The 20,774-nt window shown below is 39.8% G+C and overlaps 1 protein-coding gene across 6 annotated transcripts in view; it reads right to left on the bottom strand.

Annotated features, from left to right (window-relative positions):
* IQGAP1 (IQ motif containing GTPase activating protein 1) overlaps window positions 1-20,774 on the bottom strand; it is a 64,746-nt gene that overhangs the window by 19,094 nt on the left and 24,878 nt on the right. For all 6 annotated transcript variants that reach the window (XM_080626353.1, XM_080626355.1, XM_080626356.1 and 3 more), the window contains 16 exons: window positions 18,945-19,012; window positions 17,873-17,986; window positions 17,291-17,469; window positions 16,529-16,619; window positions 15,901-16,064; window positions 15,478-15,562; window positions 14,177-14,340; window positions 13,652-13,812; window positions 13,002-13,126; window positions 9,414-9,577; window positions 4,768-4,858; window positions 2,280-2,447; window positions 1,793-1,935; window positions 1,201-1,371; window positions 202-285; window positions 31-102 (listed from right to left, as the gene is read on the bottom strand). In XM_080626353.1, coding sequence (XP_080482479.1) covers window positions 31-102; window positions 202-285; window positions 1,201-1,371; window positions 1,793-1,935; window positions 2,280-2,447; window positions 4,768-4,858; window positions 9,414-9,577; window positions 13,002-13,126; window positions 13,652-13,812; window positions 14,177-14,340; window positions 15,478-15,562; window positions 15,901-16,064; window positions 16,529-16,619; window positions 17,291-17,469; window positions 17,873-17,986; window positions 18,945-19,012 — 2,044 coding nt within the window. The remainder of the gene's footprint in view (window positions 1-30; window positions 103-201; window positions 286-1,200; window positions 1,372-1,792; window positions 1,936-2,279; window positions 2,448-4,767; window positions 4,859-9,413; window positions 9,578-13,001; window positions 13,127-13,651; window positions 13,813-14,176; window positions 14,341-15,477; window positions 15,563-15,900; window positions 16,065-16,528; window positions 16,620-17,290; window positions 17,470-17,872; window positions 17,987-18,944; window positions 19,013-20,774) is intronic.

Genomic DNA, 20,774 nt, shown 5'->3' with positions numbered 1-20,774 from the left:
AATTCAGTACTTGACAAGAGAGCCTCTTACATGGTTTCTGAAATACTGCAGACGATCTCTGTAACGTCTTCTGGCTTGATACATCCTGGTCATTGACTGAATCTGTAGAAGGGTAACCAAGATACTCAGATAAAACCCTCTCCTACAAAAGTTCACTTCCCAAAAGGTTTACCAAAAAGGTCAACAGGGAGGTTTCACTACCTTCACTACTTGGTCCGTTTGTGATTGCAAGTAATCCAAACGGATCTGATATGCCCTCCTCTGCTTGAAGCCACGCCACTGGGACTGAAAACAGAAAATCAGTGCACTGACTTTACTTCTGTAATTAAAGAGAAGCAGTTACAAATCTGAGCTTCTTTTTGCTCCTCAGCTTCTGACTGTTGTACATGGGGATCATGAGTTTAATGCTGCTGCTGGTGAAAAGAGCGATGTATCATTATAAGCCTTGGAACAGACTCACTGCTAGCAATACTGGCAAAATATGTTAGGCAAGGAGTTAGACTACACTTAATGAGCCAGGAGTGGTTTTGGGGGTTTTGTTGTGGTTTGGTTGTTTTTTCCCAATATATATGCAGAGCAAATGCTACTTAGGCAGAAACAAACACACATATACTACTCAAACAATAAAGGGGTAATAGAGTGCAAAGCATGGATTTCAGTTGCACACATTTCATTTACAACACCAGAGAAAGATTTTTTAATTGTTCTCTTGTAAATGCACCCAACCTCGTGATGAATTTTCCCACCATTTCTTTTAGGTACTCAATCCTCCAAATCCCTGGACAAATTTGAAGAGAAGAATAATCTTACTCAGGAATACAGAAAACCATGTTGTTTCTCTTCAATTCATGAGGAATCACAGCAGTAACTTATCACACAGTATTATCACACAAAGACATATGACACACTTCATATTGCCTTATTCCCAAAACACAGAATCTGATAATAAAATAATAGGTAAATCTTCCTCAAGTACTTTTTTTTTTCCTAATTCTGCCTCAGAAGACTGTATTACATTGAAAAGTAAATAATATACAAAAACTCGCTGGTAGAAGGAAATGCCTTTAGATAATTTGCAAATTGAGGCAAAGACAATTGTGTGCTTTAACTGTTTGAATTGAACAAAAACTGTCAGTAAGCTTGTGTGTAGAAAACAACTGCAGAGAACAAGCTTCAAACATAATTAAAGGATATCACTACCTGAATGCAAGTGATTGCTGGGACCTGCTTCTTCAAAAAATTCATTCTTGAGTTGAATTCCTGGCGAACGAGGTATCCTCGGCAGCAAGCCTGAAGTTTTGTTATCAGGTTCTCACTGGCCAGCCACAACTGCTCTCGGTTATATGCCGCAGTAACTCCAGATACAGTGCTCTGGATTAATGTTACAGAATCATAAAATAGTTAGGGTTGGAAAGGATCTTAAGATCATCTAGTTCCAACTCTCCCGCCATGGGCAGGGACACCTCGCACTAAACCACATCACCCAATGGAGATACAAGAAACAAGATGTTACATCAGCTTTCCAAATTGTGCTTAAGAGAAACTTCAAGGGTGCCTTTCAATAAGCAGCACCACCGTGGTTCTGTACCCTTTTACCAGCAGGAGAAATTTTTCTGAAATGGGACAAGGAATTTTAACACACACAATCTGATAATGCTCAGTGAAATAAATGAATTACTAAGTTTGTTCACATGACTATGATGTTGAAGCATTCTCTCTTAGAAGTGCATTAAGGATGGGAATGGTAGGGACATTAACTTTTCAGAAAAAGAGCATATGTTATCTACCCTACCTGTATCTCCTCCCGTGAGAGCTGTGTGTCATTTTGCACAAATTCTGCTGGTTCATCCCATCCTCCCTCTTTGGTCCGCAGGTTATGATAATAATGATAGCCTCCTCTCACCCAGTGTTTCACCCATTCACTGCCATTGCCCCCTAAGAGCAGAAACTGCAGTTTAAGTCTCAAAACCGGACACATGTCTTATCTTTCCTGCATACAAACATTATAACTAGGAAATCCACATATACAGATGCTCCTTCCTCCATGCAAGAGAAGGAAGGTTTCAGAGTCCCTTATGACCTCCCTCATATGAGAACTACCGACACAAAATTCTACAAGTGGAGAATGTTCTTTTTTGGCCTTTTAACCTTAGTTCACAAAGCACCTACAATTGCCACCTATAACACAAGACTTCTTCCCAGAGGCTTTTTTACCCCTGGTTCTGATTCCACATGCAATAATCTTGAAATTATTTCACTAATGGCTACTTGTGGTTTACCTGCTACCATTTTTCTTCTCTTGACTTCTGATAGCTCTCGCTGATACGTCTCAGCACATTCTGGAGTGACTCCATATAGCCCAACATCCAAGGAACGCAAGGCACTGAGAGTCTGGCTAACATCACCATGGCCTACTGCTTCATTAATGGCCAAAACTCCTAAGGAGACTTTGATAACACAAGGAAGCAGGTTAACCGGGCATTCAGGGCCTCAGTGATGCAGAGCAACATAGAACAACAATACTGAGTAAGGCAACATGAACACATACTTACAGTTGATGCATGTGTATATACAGAAATATTTTAAGTGTATATAAATACAAAATATAAATACAATCGGGCAACTTGCAGTAGTACAGAGAAAGGCCTCTTCAGTAAGAAGCGTCCAACCATGTTTGGCACTGCAACTGATGGCATGTAACCTGAGTCCCGGTACAGTGCTGATTAACCACCACTATTTCTCAGCAACACACAATGCTTTATCTCTACTCTCACAACTGATTTAGTTAAGGCAGAATGAGTCACAACTCAAAAGGGGCATTTTCAACAAGTAGTACTATCCACCCTAGCGAAAAAAATATGGAGCAGTTTATAAGCAAGGCAAAACCCTGATCAAGAGTAGACGGGGCAGAGGAGCAGAAAAATCACAATGCATCACTACGGTGCTACTTCAGAACTACAAGTCAAATACAGACATATTCGCAAGAGCACAGGAATTGCACTGATGCAATGAACACAAAATACAGTCATTTACAGCACTAGGTAAGGCTGCGAAAAACATCTCTTCATAGGTAGGTAGGTAGGTAAGGGTATTTGAAGATCTCATTCAGGCTTAAGGGCACATTCTTTAATCCTGCTTTTGACTAAACACTCCCTGGCATGACATTCAAGCTGCAGCCTTGTCAAACTGCTTGGTGGATGGGAAAATGGTGAAAAAATTGCAGTGGTGCTGCTCTGCACCGTGAAACAAACAGGTAAAGCTCACCTGACACCCCCTGCCTTTTTGGTTTTTTAAGGCAGCTGACAGAGGAATTCACTGACCAGATCACATCACTAAAAATAACTGAACTAGGCCATGTTGTTGAACAACCTCACTGTCTTTCCTTACAAAGCTTTTTGTAAGCCTGTTGATTTTTCTTGTTTCTCAAACATCGACAAATAATGAGTACAAATGGACAAGGCACAAATATAACAGCAAGCTTATTTCTGCACCAGCAGAGCAAGGACTTGAGGAATCAGCTGTGCCAGAAACTCTACATACTAAGAACTCATGCTGGAGGGCAATTTAGTCCAATCCCATCTTCAAAGCCGGCTAACCTGAGGACCTTGTCTGACCATGTTTGGAAAATCTCAAAGATAGATTCCACAGTGTCTTTAAACAACCCTCTTCAGAAGGTACCAGAGAGATTCCAGACTCAGCTTAAACTTCTCAGTTTCCAGTACAACTGCCTACTCAAAACAGAAATCAGAAGGGACTGACTGTTCATCTTTAGACAACTTCACATATCAGTCTAACATCAAATTAGAAGTTTTGGAAGTGGAAAATAAACATTTTATCAGCACATTAGGAATGAAAAAAAAAAAAATCAGAACCAAGAAAAACCTAAGGCAATTATAAAGAGAGAAAACAATCAGACTACTAACACTGTATTAAAGCAAAACAAGCAGACAAGTGCCAATGTTGAATATAATGGAAAATTAAGAGATTTAGAGCAAATGCAAAAAGAACAATGCAATATTAAAAAGAAGTCTTAAAACAAGCTCTCCGAAACACGTGACCCAGCAAAATGAACAGCAAATGCAGACAACAGGCCATTAGAGTATTATAAAACTACTCTAAAACCTCTCATGTTTTGTTAAAGAGAAAGCTTCTGCCAGGAAAACAAAACAGCAAACAAACCCCAACAGCCGCAAGTGAAGCAAAGAGCAGTAACTACTTCACTGATTCTACAGAAAGAAACGACATCATTACAAAGACTGGGATGTAAGGATGGGCAGGCCAGTCCACATGCAAACTGCTAAGAAGCAAAGGTGGATATCACTGATGTTTAACATTGTCTGTATTCATGAAGATGTGAGGTAGTCTAGAAATACTTAATAGAACCAAAATAAAAGGATGCTACACAAACAAAATATAATTCACACCAGAAAATACTATTTAAATGGTGAACTTTCTCATAACTATCCACCCACGGTCACACAGAATTGTTTGTAAATGACCAACAATTTAACAGAGATTTGTCTGATAACACTGTCATATGCAATGCTGGAAAAACAGCATATCCCTCCCCCCAAAAGATAAGAAATCTAATATTTGAAGAATGTGACATTCACTCTTCAAACAAGAATTGCTACACCAGGAGAACCTAAGTGCCTTTGATCTCCTTTGACAGGTTTACATGACATTTCTAGCTCCCAACCTTTCCTTAAGTAACCAGCATTTGGTTGATAATGGGGATTAATTGCGGTATTGTGCAACAATACTTACATCTCTCAGACTCCTCCGTATCCTTGTTAGCCCTATGAATCCCCTCCTGAATTTCATCTAGCCAAAGTACAGCTGTTTCATCCTGTGTGTCCTGAAGAGAACATGATGAGAAAAATATACACAGCATGAAGAAAAAGGTATTGTTGTTTTTACAAAGCAAAATAACCAGTACTCAACAATAGCCCCTGTAGTAGTTTTCCATATCAAAGGAAGTAAGAAACATTTCAGTGTTTCTAGTTGACTCCAGCACAAGGACACATGTTTATTTGTGACTAGCAGAGACTACTATGTTTCCCTTTCAGGAAACAGGACAAAGAACAAATTCTGTCAACAAGAATCACTGACAAGCATAGAGAACACAAGGTCAAGACACTGTACCAGTTAGTCCTAAAGCCCTAGATGCTGAGAGGATATGACTTTCCAGGAACACAAGTTAGGCCTTCAGCAGAACATGGCTACCAAGAGTTCTTGGAACAAAAAGCTGCTGATGCACATCTGTGCACAGAAGCTAAAAACCTGCAGGTAACTTATGACACATCAGGCTGTTCTTGTCCCTGCCCACTGAAGTTCACAAGCCCTGTAGAATCTTACAACCAAAAACCACTGTACATATGATGCCTGCATTTACACGCACAACAGTCAAAGCCACGATTTAAGTCTTTGTGTTAAGATTGTTCATCAAGGAGCAGTGATCACACAGTACGCCATATTTTGGCTGGGATTTGAAGAAATCACAGAATCAAGGAATGGTTTTGGTTGGAAAGGACCTTAAAGCTCATCCAGTTCCAACCCCCTTCCATGGGCAGGTACACCTTCCACTAGACCAGAAAGCTCAAAGACTCGTCAACTTGGCCTTGAACCTTGACCGCACCACACAGCTTGGTGTCATCAGAAAACTTGCTGAGGGTGCTCAATCCCACCATCCAGGTCACTGAGAAAGATGTTAAACATCAGCCAGTCTCAATGATGACTCCTAAAGAACACCACTCATCACAGCACTCCACTTGAACTCAAGCCGTTGACCACAACTCTGACTACCATTGTTCAGCCAATTCTTTATCCACTGAAAGGTCCATCCATCAAATCCATGCCTTTCCAGTTTAGAGACAAGGATACCATGCGAGACAGTGTCAAATGCCTTGCACAAGCCCAGGTAGATGACACAATCACTCTTCCCTTATCCATCCTTACAATGCTGTGGCCCCACTGTAGAAGGCCGCCAAATTTGTCGGGCACAATTTGCCCTTCGTGAAGTCATGTTGGCTGTCGCCAACCACCCCCTTATTGTCCATGTGCCTTAGCATAGTTTCCAGGAGGATCTGCTCCATGATCTTGCCAGGCACTGAGGTGAGACTGACTTGCCTGTAGTTCCCTGCGTCTTCCTTGTTTCTCTCAAAAAGACTGGGTTATATTTCCCCTTTTCCAGTCAGCAGGAACTTCAGCCAGCCACAGCTTCTCAAATATGGTGGATAATGGTTTGGCAACTTCACCCACCACCTCCCTCAGGACCCGCAGATGCATCTCATCAGGTCCCAGGGACTTGAGCACCTTCAGGTTGCTCAGATGGTCTTGCATCTGATCTCCTCCTACTGCAGGCAGTTCTCCATTCTCCCAGTCCCTGCCATGCCTTCTGCGACTTGGGCAGCAGCCGGCTCTTTTGCTGGTGAAAACCAACTCAAAAAAAGTCACCAAGTGTCTTGGCCTTCTCTATGCCCCAAGTAAGCAGGTCTCCTTTTTCATTACAGAGGAAAGGAACTTTCAGGAACCTCCTGGATTGCTTGTGCCTTGCCGTACTGTCCCTTCAACAGGTATCAGTGTTTCAAGTGCCCCATGAAGACCAGGGCCTATGAATGTGAGGCTGCTCCTATTTCTCTATAGAGGGCCTCATCTACTTGGTCTTCCTGGTTGGGTGGCCCGTAGCAGACTCCCACTGTAATTTCCCCTGTCCCTGCACTCCTTTAATGCTGATCCATAAGCTCTCAGTCAGCTCCTCATCCATCCCAAGGCAAAGCTCTGCACACTCCAGGTGGGCACTGACATACAGTGCAGCACCCCCTCCTTGCCTCTGCAGCCTGTGTTTCTTGAAAACCCTGTATCTTTCCATTCCAACAGTCCAATCATAGGAGGCTTCCCACCAACATCTCCATGACGCCAACGATATCACTGCTCGTCAGGTGCGAACACATCTCCAACTCCTCTTGGTTTTACTACATGCACTGGCATGGAGGCGTTTCAGTCAGGCCCCTGATGATGGTGGTCTACCGGCTGGAAGTCCTTTTTGCTGCTCTCCAGGTGCAACTTTGCTGACCCCTTTGCTATGATCTCCCTCCAGGCATCTCCTGCTGACACTAGCATTAAACTGGTAGGAGCAGGATGGATTGAGGTTCCCGTACCACAGAAAATATAGTTTAAAGCCTTCTTCACTGGTTTGGCAAGCCTGGACCAAAGACACTCTTCTCTTTCTTTGACAGGCAGACCCCACCCAGCTCCCAGGTTTCTCAAAGCAAGTCCCACAGTTTAAGTAGCCGAACTCCTGCCTGTGGCACCAGTCCCAAAACCATTTGTTAATTCACCAGATGTTACATCCAGAAATTTAAGAAGAGGAAAGAGACAAGTATTTATCAAATCCCAAAATATACATAAAGAACAATAATTCAGCAGTTGCCAAACATTGCTTCTCCCCACCCACTACTGCTTCCTGTAGTTAACTACTGAAAGAAACTCTAAGACACAACTGCTACCCCTCTAACAACTCTCATAATACAAACAGAACACAGGAAACATTTACTTCTGGTATAGAAGAACAATCACACTGCAAAAAAGAGCCAATATTTACAGCATTCAAGAGCTTTAGGGCCAAACTGAAAATTTCTTACAGGCCCTCCATGTTTTCACCACTGGTTTGGCAGCTCCAAAACCAACATGTTTAGTGATATTTCAGTCAAGGGACTAACATGTCTTTCACAGGCAGATTTCATTTGAAAGCCCAGATTGCCTCACTAAAGTACCAGTAACAGCTAAATCTCTGTCCAGGTAGTGGAGGAGAATAATCAAAGAAACAACTTCATCTACTATCACCTCTACCAGCAGAAGTCAACCCAAAGACTACCAAAACCATACTGTGCTTTCTCTACAGATTTACTGGTGAAGGCTTCCCAGAAAGTACACACAATGTAATGTACTACACGGTCTATGTTTTCTCTCTCTCCATGGTATGAGAAACATGCATCACAGCACTCCCCATTCACATAAACAACTGGAAAATGTCCATGTGGTGAACTACAATCCCTCTCAGCCCCAAGGTACAGAAATCACCAGTTAGTAACAGTTGGCTTCATATGGCCAACTATTTCCACCACAGGATTACTTCATAATAAGATCTTTCCATTTCTGAAATTACCGCTATGCTGCTGCGAGAAGCTGTAAACTGAACATATGCCTAAATAAGGTAATTTCACGCCAACTGAGAGGTTATCATTCAGGCCTGGCACAAGCTTACATGCACACTGAAAAGAATTCATTATTTGCTTCTGACTCAGTGGGAGGAAACACTTCAGCACACAATGGGTTCCTGAAGAACATTAATCCTTTCAGGGCCCTTGGGGAAGTTGCTTAATGATTTTAATCAGAAATGTGTATGGTTTTTTCAGCTATTGCCATCACATGGGTTTACCTTTAGTCACAAAACAAGCCCACAAACAAATCTTTGTTCAACACAATCTAAATCTTAGTCTACATGTGAAACTCTGTATTGGTACAGAGCAATGAGCTCCACAGTAGGGAGAAAGAACAAAACCAAAAACAAATCCAACACTCAAGCCACTGGAAGCAGAGCCATCTGTTACTTCTTTGTAAATAAGCAGATGAGGGGAAAAGAAAAATCTGTATCCCACCCACACTACTCAAAAATCAGTTGCGTACACATGTACTCTCATCCTCCTTCCTAAAAACCCGTAAGATGAAACGCTCTCTTCCTCTCCCCATCTTCACCTTCACGTTTAGTCAGCTAGTGAAAGCAGCAACTATGTAGTAGGTAGAAGTCCTTGGAAAATGAGGCAACTACTGCTCAAAAAATCATTAGCAATAAGAGTGTCACCAGGTGAACAACAGATATCAGTATTAATGTTGCTAGTAGCATATATTTTGTTCGATTTCTTTTTTCTAATTTTTCACTTACCAGATCTTTCCATTTTCAGAAATTTTCTCTTTGTTAAATGTGTCATAGTTATATACAGCAAAGAAAAGGGAAAAAAAGTACAAAACAACTTAAGCTTGCAGGAAACTTAATTTATAAGTTCAGAACTCCTGGAACGAACATGGTCTCTTTGCAAAAACAGATGAGATATGCATCTTGTTTGTGAAGAAATACTTTATCTCATTCTGGACCAGAAATTAGCTGTAGCAAGCCATCTCACGCACTTAATATCCTTATACCTATCTCTGTAGTTCATAAAGATTCATAGAGTCTGGCTCCAAATCTCCTGCTCTAGTACAGAAAGATCCAAAGTGACTGCGTAAGATCAGCTGATGGTATGCAGAATGCCCAGCTCTCCACTTTCAGTTTTGATTCCTGGCTTTCAGGATCAGTAATAAGCCCATTACACAGATGTAAAGGTTTTTTGAGAGGGGCATTTCATTGAGCTCACCTGTGCTTTCTCTCTCTTGGCTCGAAGTAGCGTATCCTGGTAATGCTGTGCAACCTTTGGGGTTACACCCTCCAATTTTGCTGCAGGAATTTGTAATGCCTGAATAGTCTTTCTGGTGTCCCCTTCATCCAGAGCTTCATTGATAAGACCAATGGCCAAAATCCCTAGGAAAGAAGGCACATGGAAAAAAATACAAAGTTCTATTTTTAGGCAACAATAATAATAAGCATCGCTTTGGAAGAAAAGTGCAGCTGAGAACCACAGTATTTTTAGTGAAAATATTATTTACTAGTAAAGAAAGCAAGATTATTTCTTCATCTTGAAGTACTGACAATGCCTGAGCACTACAACTGGAGGGGAAAAAAAAAGAAAATACCACATGCAGGGACAGAACCGAGCTCTCAGACATCCAGCTGAGAGATGGTAGAAGAGAATTACCCAAGCCCAAATGGACAGAGATCACAAGTTACAGTTTTCCAAGGTTGTGGCTTCCCTAGAAAGAATCTCTGCACAAAGCTAAAGATCTGCATGAAATACCATTTAAAAATACAGTAACTCCATGTTTTGGAAAACTCTTATTAAACATATGCAGTATTAGCTGTATTATCAGAGATGTGAATACTATTCAAGTACAGTAAAATTTACGATTCAGCTAAATAAACAAAAGTATCTTTTACCTAGCTAAATGCAAACAGTGTACATCATACATCTACCTACATCAACCATCTCCTGCAAATCACAAAATAACTTGGGTTGAGATGGATGCTAGAGGTAATCTGATTCGATTCCCTGCTTAAAAGAAGCATCAATTCAAATCATGGATCAATCAGCATAGAATAAAGAGATCTTTTAGAAAGAAGAAAGGAAGAAGCTTAGTTAATGTACCCAAAGACTGTGACATTTTCTTCTACACAGGAAGGAATCACAGAAGTTTATACAAAAGAAGGAATATCTCAAGGAAGAGATGGTATTTGGATAGAGATTAGGGAAAAATATATGAAGACATTGTAAGAACCAGGATCACTGAAGTGATAGCACAGCTTCTGTCAAAGTGCAGATATGATTAACTGATATAGGAAGAGGCACAGAATTTAAGTAGTAATTCTCTCTGACTGGTTAGGTAAATGGGCCTAACAAGTCTACTCCATGGAACAACAATATCTTACAGCTCCTCACTAGAAAGCATTTTTAAATTTTAAATTACTAACAAGGATAGGGGAAATGAAAATATATGCTTGTGTGCCTAGAGGACCTTCTCAGACTAATTTAACTTACAAACAAAAGATAAAATGTGTTCTTGCATAAGGAAGCAGACTAATGAGTTAAAAAATTCCCTGTAAGAACAGATGACCTTATTACAGATTTTAAGCACTTTTTTTTTTTTTTTTTTTTTTTTTTTACAGAATAAGGAGTGTTATAAAGAATAAGGGTGTTGGGTCTATGTGAACTTTCAGACTTCTGCTGTGACCTCTTATATAGAAAAGACACTATGAAGCTGGCATCTTGGTGTGTGTGCACACACTGGTGGGGGTCTGTGTTTTTGTGGTTTCAACAAATCTGCTCACATGACCCAAACAGGAACCTGGTGTCTATCCTGAGATCCAGGAACCAGCTTAATCAAGACAGCAGGCTCTTGACTCAGAACTTGCCACTATAGCATAAGCTTTTTTCAAGGTGAAACACAACTCACCAACTACACCCAACAAACAGCAAAAGACACCTGTCTCAGTGCAAACATGAACTTTATTTGTCACAAATGTGGAACTGATAATCTCTCCCCTCAAAGGATGCAAAGCTTTGAGCTAAATATGACAAAGATGACTTAAAAGTAAATCTCATGCTACATGGATATGAAGGAAGTTTTCAATACTGTTCATAACCCAAAATTATGATCCCTTAATGAAACTGAAATAAAATTAATAGAAAATTAAATCACTTGATACAGAACCTCACAAGAATCTACCTAAGAATAAGTTTGCTTAACTGCTATTTTCAAGGACTCCACTACCTCCACTCTGGATTTTAAGTCAACTAATACCATCTTAGAGGAAGGAGAATTACTCCAATTTTCTATTTTGCTGAAATGTTCATCATTACGCTCAATCCCAGTCTTCTATCACTGCTAAAAGACACTTAGTAACAAAAATAGTACCAAAAAAATTAAAGAAAAAGAAAACATAACTTATGTTCTATGCTGCTTCTAGTTAACATCCATTCACATTTCTCACCTTGCATAAGGCTCTGTGAGTATATAAATTTTGGTACTCAGGCCTGCTGTATTCACTTCTATGGGGTTCTGCATATTTTCTGATCAGGGATTTATTTTCTTTTGCACTTTAGCCATATTTTGTATTAGAAGGCAAGAGCTATGCAGGCATATTCTTCTTCTACTGGTCAGAAAGTCAATTATCAGTCACTTCAGCTTTCATAGATATCAGGTTTAACAACCAGAGGTCTTACACAGTGCTAAAAACGGAAATAAAAGCTTCCAGTTTCCTAATGTAACTAACTCTAAGTAAAGTAATTAAACTGTTAAAAGATCAGACCTATCCATTTCAACTATAATTTCACAGCGGTGTCCCAGTATCTAGAATTTAGAATTTGAATGGCATCAAACTGATAATTAAATGTTCTTTGAAAAGAGAAAAATCTGTATCAAATGCCTTAAGTAAAAACATTTGAATACATAACTGTTGAGCAGAGAGCATTTCAAAAGAAACTTTTTTGTGCATCTGTGTTGATTTATCACTGAACCAAAGTAACTGCAAAGGCTACTTCTTTGATGCAATAATTGCACTACTGATGTTCAAAGAAGCTTTAATTTGAAAGCAGTGTTAACTACCTTAATTCCAGTAACAACCAGGAGACCTGGAAATAATTCCAGACCTGCAAACAAACTCATCTCCCCGTAGAAATGCATCTGACACCCCATTACATATGAGAGTTGTCAACACAAAGATGGATGGCTTACTGTGCATCTGCAAGGCAGATGACCCACAGATAAGAGTAGAGGTGTATCCTGGACTGAGTCTGTGGAACTCCCACTAAATACTGGAAAGGTAAAAAGGCCAAAGCACATTCAAAAGGGTTAAAAATCAGAAAAGGAAAACCTGGACAGTGTAGAGACTGCAGCCAATAAGAAAACAGGACTTCAAGAAAAGTAACTTCTACTGAAGTAAATTTGGAAGGAGGATGCAGTACTCCAAGACTGGGCTACAGTTATCTCAGGAGATTTTGGTAATACTGTTTTTTGTTAAACTTGAGGGTTTGAGGCAGAATTAGAAAATATTCTAGGCATGGCAGACAACACATTTTGTTATGCAAATAAGGCTGAAATCTGCATTGGAAGAATTAATAAACTGCTTGAAGATACTGATTTCAGTATCACAAATACTCCTGGACTGCCTGGTCTCTCCATCAATGGTCCTGCTATCGGGCCTTCTTGCTCACAACTAAGAACTTCCTAGACATCTAATATCTGACACAATTACAGGTCAATCAATATCCCTCTGGAACTGACACACACCTAATTTTAGCACTCCTTATGAGCCAGGATCAGTCTAGCATGAACTGAGCAGAAAAACTTACTTTCGTGTTCTTCATGCACAACTATGTTCACACGATCAATACATGACTGGATATCATTCCATGTGATAAATTCATTTCCTTTTGCAGATGTTTGAGCTTTCAGCTTCATCAAATCATCGATGTATCTGTCAAAGAACAAAACCCAAACCAAACAAACATCACACTGCAACAAGCTGGCCAGCAAACACATAATAGAGCATGAGAATTGTACACAAAGTGGAAGAGGTAACATCAGGGTTGAAAGCGAAACAAACAGAAAAAGAGAAAGAAGAAAGGCTGTGTGCAGGATGGTCAACCCAAATGTGAAATAGGTCCAAATAGGCAAATTGACAAAAGCACTGAACACCAAATGAGGATCCTGTGGGGTAAGCTGGTGTAGTATTAGTGACAACCTAATGGTACCACAATATGGCTTTAGGGTGAAATCCATGAGAAAGCGTTTAGAGAGAGCACAGAAATCAGACCAGTAAGAAACAGTAACTGCAAAAACAAGATGCAAGAGACAATGGAGATTAAATCAATACTGTAATAAATAACACAGAAAGAACATAAAGCTTAAAAGGAAAAGAAAAAAAAAAAAAAAAACCAAAAAACGAGAAGTCACAGAATAAGCAACATCACGGACAGACATGATTCTTTGAAATATCCACCTCTGAAAGTTCTCATCCTCAATGTTTGTAAGTCCTGTGACAGGACTGCTCAGTTGTTTCCACACTGTATTCACATCCCCTGAGTCCAAAGCCCTATTAATCAGGGCCACAGAAGACAGCATCTCTACAGCAACAGATAATTCTGGGTGGGTGAGGTTACCCTGCATACAGAGAGGACAAGAAATGTATTCCACTCACTTTTTACAAACTACTGCTGCACATGGACACATAACAGTTGTCAGAATAGACAACAAAGCAAAAGGACAACCTTTATGACACAGAAGTAGAAAGATGAGTTTCATGAACAAAGCTAAAACAACAAGGAAGAGATTAAAGCAGAAACTTATAGGGCCAAGTACTTCAAGATTTAGGCATTAAGCTTCGTATCAGAACAAACTGAACAACAAAGCAGCTCTATGAAGACTCAAGACAAGTTTGTTCCAGAGAACGCATTTTACAAGACAGACAAGGTAGATGCAATGATCCATATCAACTTCCAGAAGCAAGAGAGAAAGTGGTACTTACTTGAGGGCTCTGTTGCTGCAAGGTGGCCAGCTCCCTTTGGTAAAGGTCTGCAGCAAACGTATAAACCTCTGGTAACTGGGCATCTGGATTCATCATTTCTGCCACAGTCTTCTCCGCATCACCCATTCGAATTGCAGAATTAATTCTGGCTACCACTGCCAGCCCTAGAAATTCAAAGAGGTAGCAAAAAGAATGAGGAAGACCAACAGTTGAGTCCCCAGTACTTTTATTCAACTCAATAATCAGATACCTAACAAGAAAAAAAATTAATTCCCTTAGCTGCAGGAAAAGAGTGAAGCTTTCTGATCCATACTTCCCCAGTTAGTCTTCCATTACTGCAAACAACTGAACTACATAATGCCTTCTTTAAAATAACATTCATGTTTGAAACCAGCTCATCTTTTTGCCTGGTAATCAAAGGACTGTTTCACCATTTCAGTCTTCTGATAGTAAGAAGCCTCATAACTGCAAATTATTGGATGGATGGATGAATTAATAGTACCAACTTTTTCTTCCTATCTATGTCTATCCTGTGTCTATCCTTCTCAAGGCAGTAACAGGCCCTCTTTAGTGGGTACACACTGGCTAACTTTAAAATAGTGCAAGTAGGTAAACAAATGCTGAGTTTCCATGCTGAAAAAGTAAGGAACATCAAAAGGTAGCCTCCTAGTTATTAAGCATTCACTATTTTCCTCTTGTATTCTAAACCCACTCTCCTCAAATCCCTAGCAGTCTCCTTTCTACCTATTACAAATGGAACTAATTGCTCCTGCACAGCCAGAACTGAACATTCTTCTCCTTGGAAGAGCTCTGCATGCAGTCAGAAGCATTCATCAAAAAACATCCAGCCATCATGATCTGCATTTTGTTTGCTACCTGATATTTAGAAACAGTTAAACGTTCTGTAGCTCAAACCAAGGAAGACTTATGGTCAATGGTCAGCTTTCACACCCTGTGGAACATTCCAGATGTCCTTCACAGATACATAGCACAAAAAACTCACAAGCATTCTAGAAAAAGAGATTATTTAAAGTGGATGCAAAAGTTCCATGTTTCTTGATATTACAAATTATGTGCTGTTATCTCCAGCTGTACTGTAAGAGCTGGATAAAAGACACTACAAATAATCAGGACAACCATCTCTCCCTGGTGTTCTTAGCAGCTGTTAAGTGCTTAAAGAACATTCATAACTGTTTGAGACAGACCTCACATACGTCCACACAGACCCAAATTCTGTGCTGTCTCATCCTTTTAATCACATTCATGGTCACTTTGCTGCAAGAATTTCTGCTTATCCTTACTTTGCTGATACTGTTGTGCTGCCCTGTTACCAGCATCCACTCCCAACTGCAACTCTTCCTTCTGCATAAGACCTGTAAGGCCAGCCTGAGAAAAACAAAACAAAACAGAAAGTGGGAGGGTGCAACGCTCTCAGCTTATTCACCTCAATTGGCTCAAGAAAAGAACCCAGTTTATCCTTAAAACACTCTAATACACATAGTTTCTAGAAACAGTGCCACGTGAGGATGATGGAAGCTACTCACCAGATTCTCAGTTCATATGCTGAAATACCACATGTACAACCTGATCCCCTTTACTGCTTTAGAAGTGCAGTTCCATGAACACAGTGATTAACAGCAAGACACAGCATCCAAAATTATAAAATATTTAAGACAAAGGGAACAAGTTCATGGGAAAAGACTCCCTGTACATGATCTGCATACCTCCTGTTTCTGTTGTCTATCACTGAAAAACTGCTTGAAATACCAGTCACAATTTTCCCGTAGCAATCCTCGGAGCCCAAGGGCTGGTGTTGCCAAAGCTTCATACAATGCCAATGCATCTCCTCGTTCCAAAGCTAGGTCAACCTTTGATATTGCTGCATGTGCTAGCAACAATAAAGCAAGAGTTTTCAGAGAAACAGTAAATGAGGAAGTCCCATGTTTTATATAACCTACTGCTCAGAAAGAAATACTCTTTAGACCTGATACATAGCAAGTTATGTACACAATCCAAATGGAAGACTTCCAAAGTCAATTGCAAAACAGTACTTGAAGAAGAGGCTTAAAGTTGGAAATAGCATGCATTACTCAAGATAACAAACAGGGGCCCAGTGTCATGGACAGTCCATTAACTAAAAGGAAGGGCAACAGAAGTCAAAATTAACACACCCTTCAATTACATACTCAGCAAAAAAGTAAAAGAAAAAAGACAAAAAACACCATCCAAACCCCCACAAAACCAAGGGAGCTGCCTTCCACTTTTGTCAGCATTACAGAAAGCGAGGACAAGCACAGGCATTGGTTTTAAGTACTCTCTTAATTCATACTATTACTTTAACATGATACTTACTATTCACTTTATTGATGTTTCCCTGTATCTCAGCTTGAGTCAAGAGTTCTTCATACACATCTCTCTCTCTCTCTGAGTTTTCTGAGGCGATCTGAAGATGAAATACAAACTAATCAGTGTTTCTACAGGTTTTCTTTGATCTCACAGGTCTTCTCACTGAAAAGGTCAGGGGGGATAACTGCACTATATAGAGTTGTGATAGGTCACAGATAGACTACCTCTACATACGCAAAAAGAAGCTCTAGAAGTAAATAAGTAAGTATATTCATACTCTGATACAGACAGTTCATAAACATCTTATTTCAATGTATTGGTTCTCTATGAACTCACAGTAGAGCTCCAGAACATCGAAAGCAGTACACATAGCTAAGCGTTTGATGTACAGTGTTCCAAACCAACACTGACTCCTTCAGAGAGTACCAGGCAGTTTTGCTTGTCATTTCACTGTTAGGAAAACACATCCACATTGTATGAAAATACACAGATATCATTCCCAACATATAAAGGCTGGAATGAATTCTGTATCTGTATTTCATATATTTCATATTTCAGAAAACTAAACAGAGTAACACAGCTAACTGCTGCCTGTCCTCTACAATAGAAAGACAAGTTACTGGGGAACATATCAGAATACCACGAGGAGTAAATCCACCTAATAACACTATACATACAGGACTGTAATACACATTGTGTATTACTGTTTACAATGCAATCAAAATTGCAACTCATGCAACTATATGGTTTGAAAGAAGAACTGATCACCCTATTTTTAGCATTCGTCATCTTGTCTTGCTTTGCTTTGTAGAGTGTGTTTTGGTAAGTGGATTCCAGTTGATCATCAAGATTTATTAGCATGGCATTAGGGTTCTTCATTGCCATAAGAGTGTCAGCGGGAACCTGATGGTCGATTGCTTCATTAATGGCAATGACAGCAGCATGTACTGAAAAACAAGTCACAGTCTGTCAGTCCCAAACACAACAGATCTGTTAAGAATTGAGAAATTAAGTGGGAAAGGTAGAAGAACTATCTGTAAATTAACCAGAAAGCAAAAGCACTATCAGAGTACCTCTCATTCCATCACAGGTTCCTGACAAAAAATGCCAGCCTACTTCCTCGTACAATATTCTAGCTATTCAAATCATTGTGTTCCAGAAAGAAAAAACAAACAACAAACCCAAAAAAAAAACCACACAAGGGAAAGAAAAAAATCCTCTTCCCAGTCTTTCTAAAAGGCCTATCAAAAGGACCATACTGTTTCACAACAGGGGGCATTAAAACCAATGCTTAAAAAAAAACATGCCTATTTGAATAATCACATAAAACAAAATTCCATTTTTCCTTACACGCTGCTTCATCCATAGAAAGTTCATTTGCAAGAATTCCTCCAATCTTGCTGAAGGCAGGCATCTGAATGCCATATTTCTCCAGTTCAAGCCTCATATTACTGATTTCCTCCTCTGCAACATACATTAAATCAATGTTAAGCAGGCTCAAACACATTAGGAATCAGCACTTCTATACCAACTGCTGCTACAAAAAGAAATGTAGGATAACTACAATAAATTACAATTACTGTTTAAATAATACTTTAACTATAACTCAGTACGTGAAACAAAATAAATGAAAACTGATGGATATTTTGCACACTTTCTTAAAAGCTACAATTCTCCCAGAAACTCATACAGGAATATTCTGTAGTCTTTCTCACTAGAAAGCAACACATGACTCTCATGAGGAGCTGGAAACAGACTCCATCATTCCGAGGTGCCTCAGGTACAGCTGCCAACAGGCCAGGAAAATGCATAGGTAATACTTAGCATTCTTTCCCCCCCTTCCAGAGACTATGCTGAGAAAAGCAAATGTTGCTAAATACCTTACAACTCAAAAATAGTTCATAGTTTATACTCCTTTTAACTCACATGTGTGCTCTCAGGTAGGAGCCTCAACTAACGCAAAATACAGAATTTGACGCTAACAAAAATAAGGAACCTTGAGGAAGCATATGGACATGAGACTTCATGCTGGAATCTCCTGCAGCTGATCAGCTGGCAAACTCTTCTTCAGCTAGCAGCTCTACTTTAAACTGTCAAGGGATGTCAGAACCATTTACCAAGTTCCAGATTAAAACCTCTCCCAAACGGATGAAGGCAAGGCTTAAGCAATTTACAATAGTGCCAAAAAAATTAAAGGGGCTACTATTTGCCAAAGTAATGATTAGCAAACTGATGGCTCTTTAAAGACTTCGTTTAAAAGTGCCCTAATCAAACCTTTTCCTTAAATTACTAGAATTCCTCACAGCCACTAATTTTGAATTTAATTTACATTTAGAATATCAACAGTAACAACCCTTTAACTGATTTATAACACGTCTAGTAAAGGAGGAGATAAAGGTGGCACATGTATCAGCACTTTTACCTGTGAAGTCCACCTTCCCATATAAATCCTGAATTTGGGGAGCAAGACCCAGTTTGAACAGGTACAGGCTAGAAAAGAAAATAAACAAATAATTAGAACTAGTAATTTTTCATTGTGGTTCCAACAATGACAGATAATTTCAGTAAATATAGATTCAAGTAGCCACTGGGGTAATCCAGTGTAAAAGCTCATAATCATCAAGAGTGTAAGCTGACTCCTCTCTTTCCCCCCCAGTGGCACATAACTGGTCCACCAGTCTGAAGTCTTCAGAACTACAGAATGGTTGAGGCTAGAAGAGTGCTGTCATTTGTCTTGTTCAAGCTCCCTCCTCAAACAAGATCATGTAGAACCAGCTTCCCCAGCATCACATCCACATGTTTTTTGGAACACCCAGATGTGTGAAGACTCCACAACTTCTCTAGGCAACTTGTGCTACTCCTTGTTCATTATCACAGTAAACGAAGCATTTCCTGATGTTCAGAGGGACCCTCCTGTGGCTCAGTTTGTGACAGCTGCCTCTTTTTCAGTCATAGGGCACCACTGACAAGAGCCTAGCTTCATCTTCTTTGCATGCTCCCTTCAGATAGCTGCACACATTGCTCAGATTCCTCCAGAGCCTTCTCTTCTCTAGGCTGAACAGTCCCAACTCTCTCTCTCACCCCTCCCTCACAGGGGAGATGCTCTAGTCCATTAATCATCTTTGGCCATTCCTTCAACTCTCTCCAGTATGTCTGTGTGTCCCTCATGCTGGGGAGCCCAGAACTGGACACAGCTCTGCAGTGCAGCCTGACCATGCTGAGTAGGAGGAAAAATATCCACTAAGCTGATCTAGCTCACTAAAATGATGTTAATGTATTTACTTAGAGCCTGACAAGAAACAGAACTGCTACAAACAAGGGATGAATCCATACAGCTAAGGACAAATGGCACTGGGGAAAGAGAAGGAATTCCTCTCCTTTTGGCCTGTTGTGCCAGATCAGCAAAGATCACAGAAACATACCCTTTATTAAAATCTCACTACACAGGAACACTAAAAAGAAACTATTAATAAAGTCAATACCTGTTCCTCCAGTAAACTCAGTTTTAATGTGATTAGAAAATAGCACGTAAGCAATTCCACTTTTTCACATGACCTCAACATGTCAAATCTACATCTCAAATCTTTATAAATCTAAGCAGATTCCCACCCCCACCACCCCCCCCCAAACAAAACCAAAATAGAAAGACAAGGCAGGAACATTTCTGACCTATGGATCATCAACCAAACCACATTCTAGATCTTTTCTTAACTGGAATATACTTTGGCACTAAGCCTGAAAAAAGAACAAATTCTTCTAAAAATATCTTTTTCCATATTTACGTCTACATGACAGAATTACTCTTCTTACCTTGATAAGTAAAATTATTTTAAAGATAAAATCTTAGAGCTGCCTTTGTAGAGATACCTGCCAAAATGGTTAACAATTGAAAAAAATAACATAGTATCAAATCAGCATTAATAGATGAAATATTGTAACTTCTACAGACCTAAATAGTGGGACTGTTTGCAACTATTAATTTCGCTTCCTGAATTAATTTCCTTTTCCTAATATATGGTCTACAAAGAGTGAAGCAAACTTCATGTTCTTGGGAAACCTGGTAATTGTCCATAATTCATACTACTCTGGGGGACAAGGACTGGGAACAGCCTGGAAATAACAAAGAACATGTAACAAGACCATACGCCCACCAACCCCTGGCATAAAGTAGCTACAGTAACTATCACAAAGTTGCCAGTGAGGGAGAAAGTTTTCCATAACCTAACAGAAAGGAGCACTGGTCTTGACAGTG

Source organism: Psittacula echo (assembly GCF_963264785.1).
Source record: "Psittacula echo genome assembly, chromosome: 10".
NCBI lineage: Eukaryota > Metazoa > Chordata > Aves > Psittaciformes > Psittacidae > Psittacula > Psittacula echo.
The sequence above is the reverse complement of the archived record's forward strand: the minus strand, read 5'-3'. Positions and strand labels throughout refer to the sequence as shown.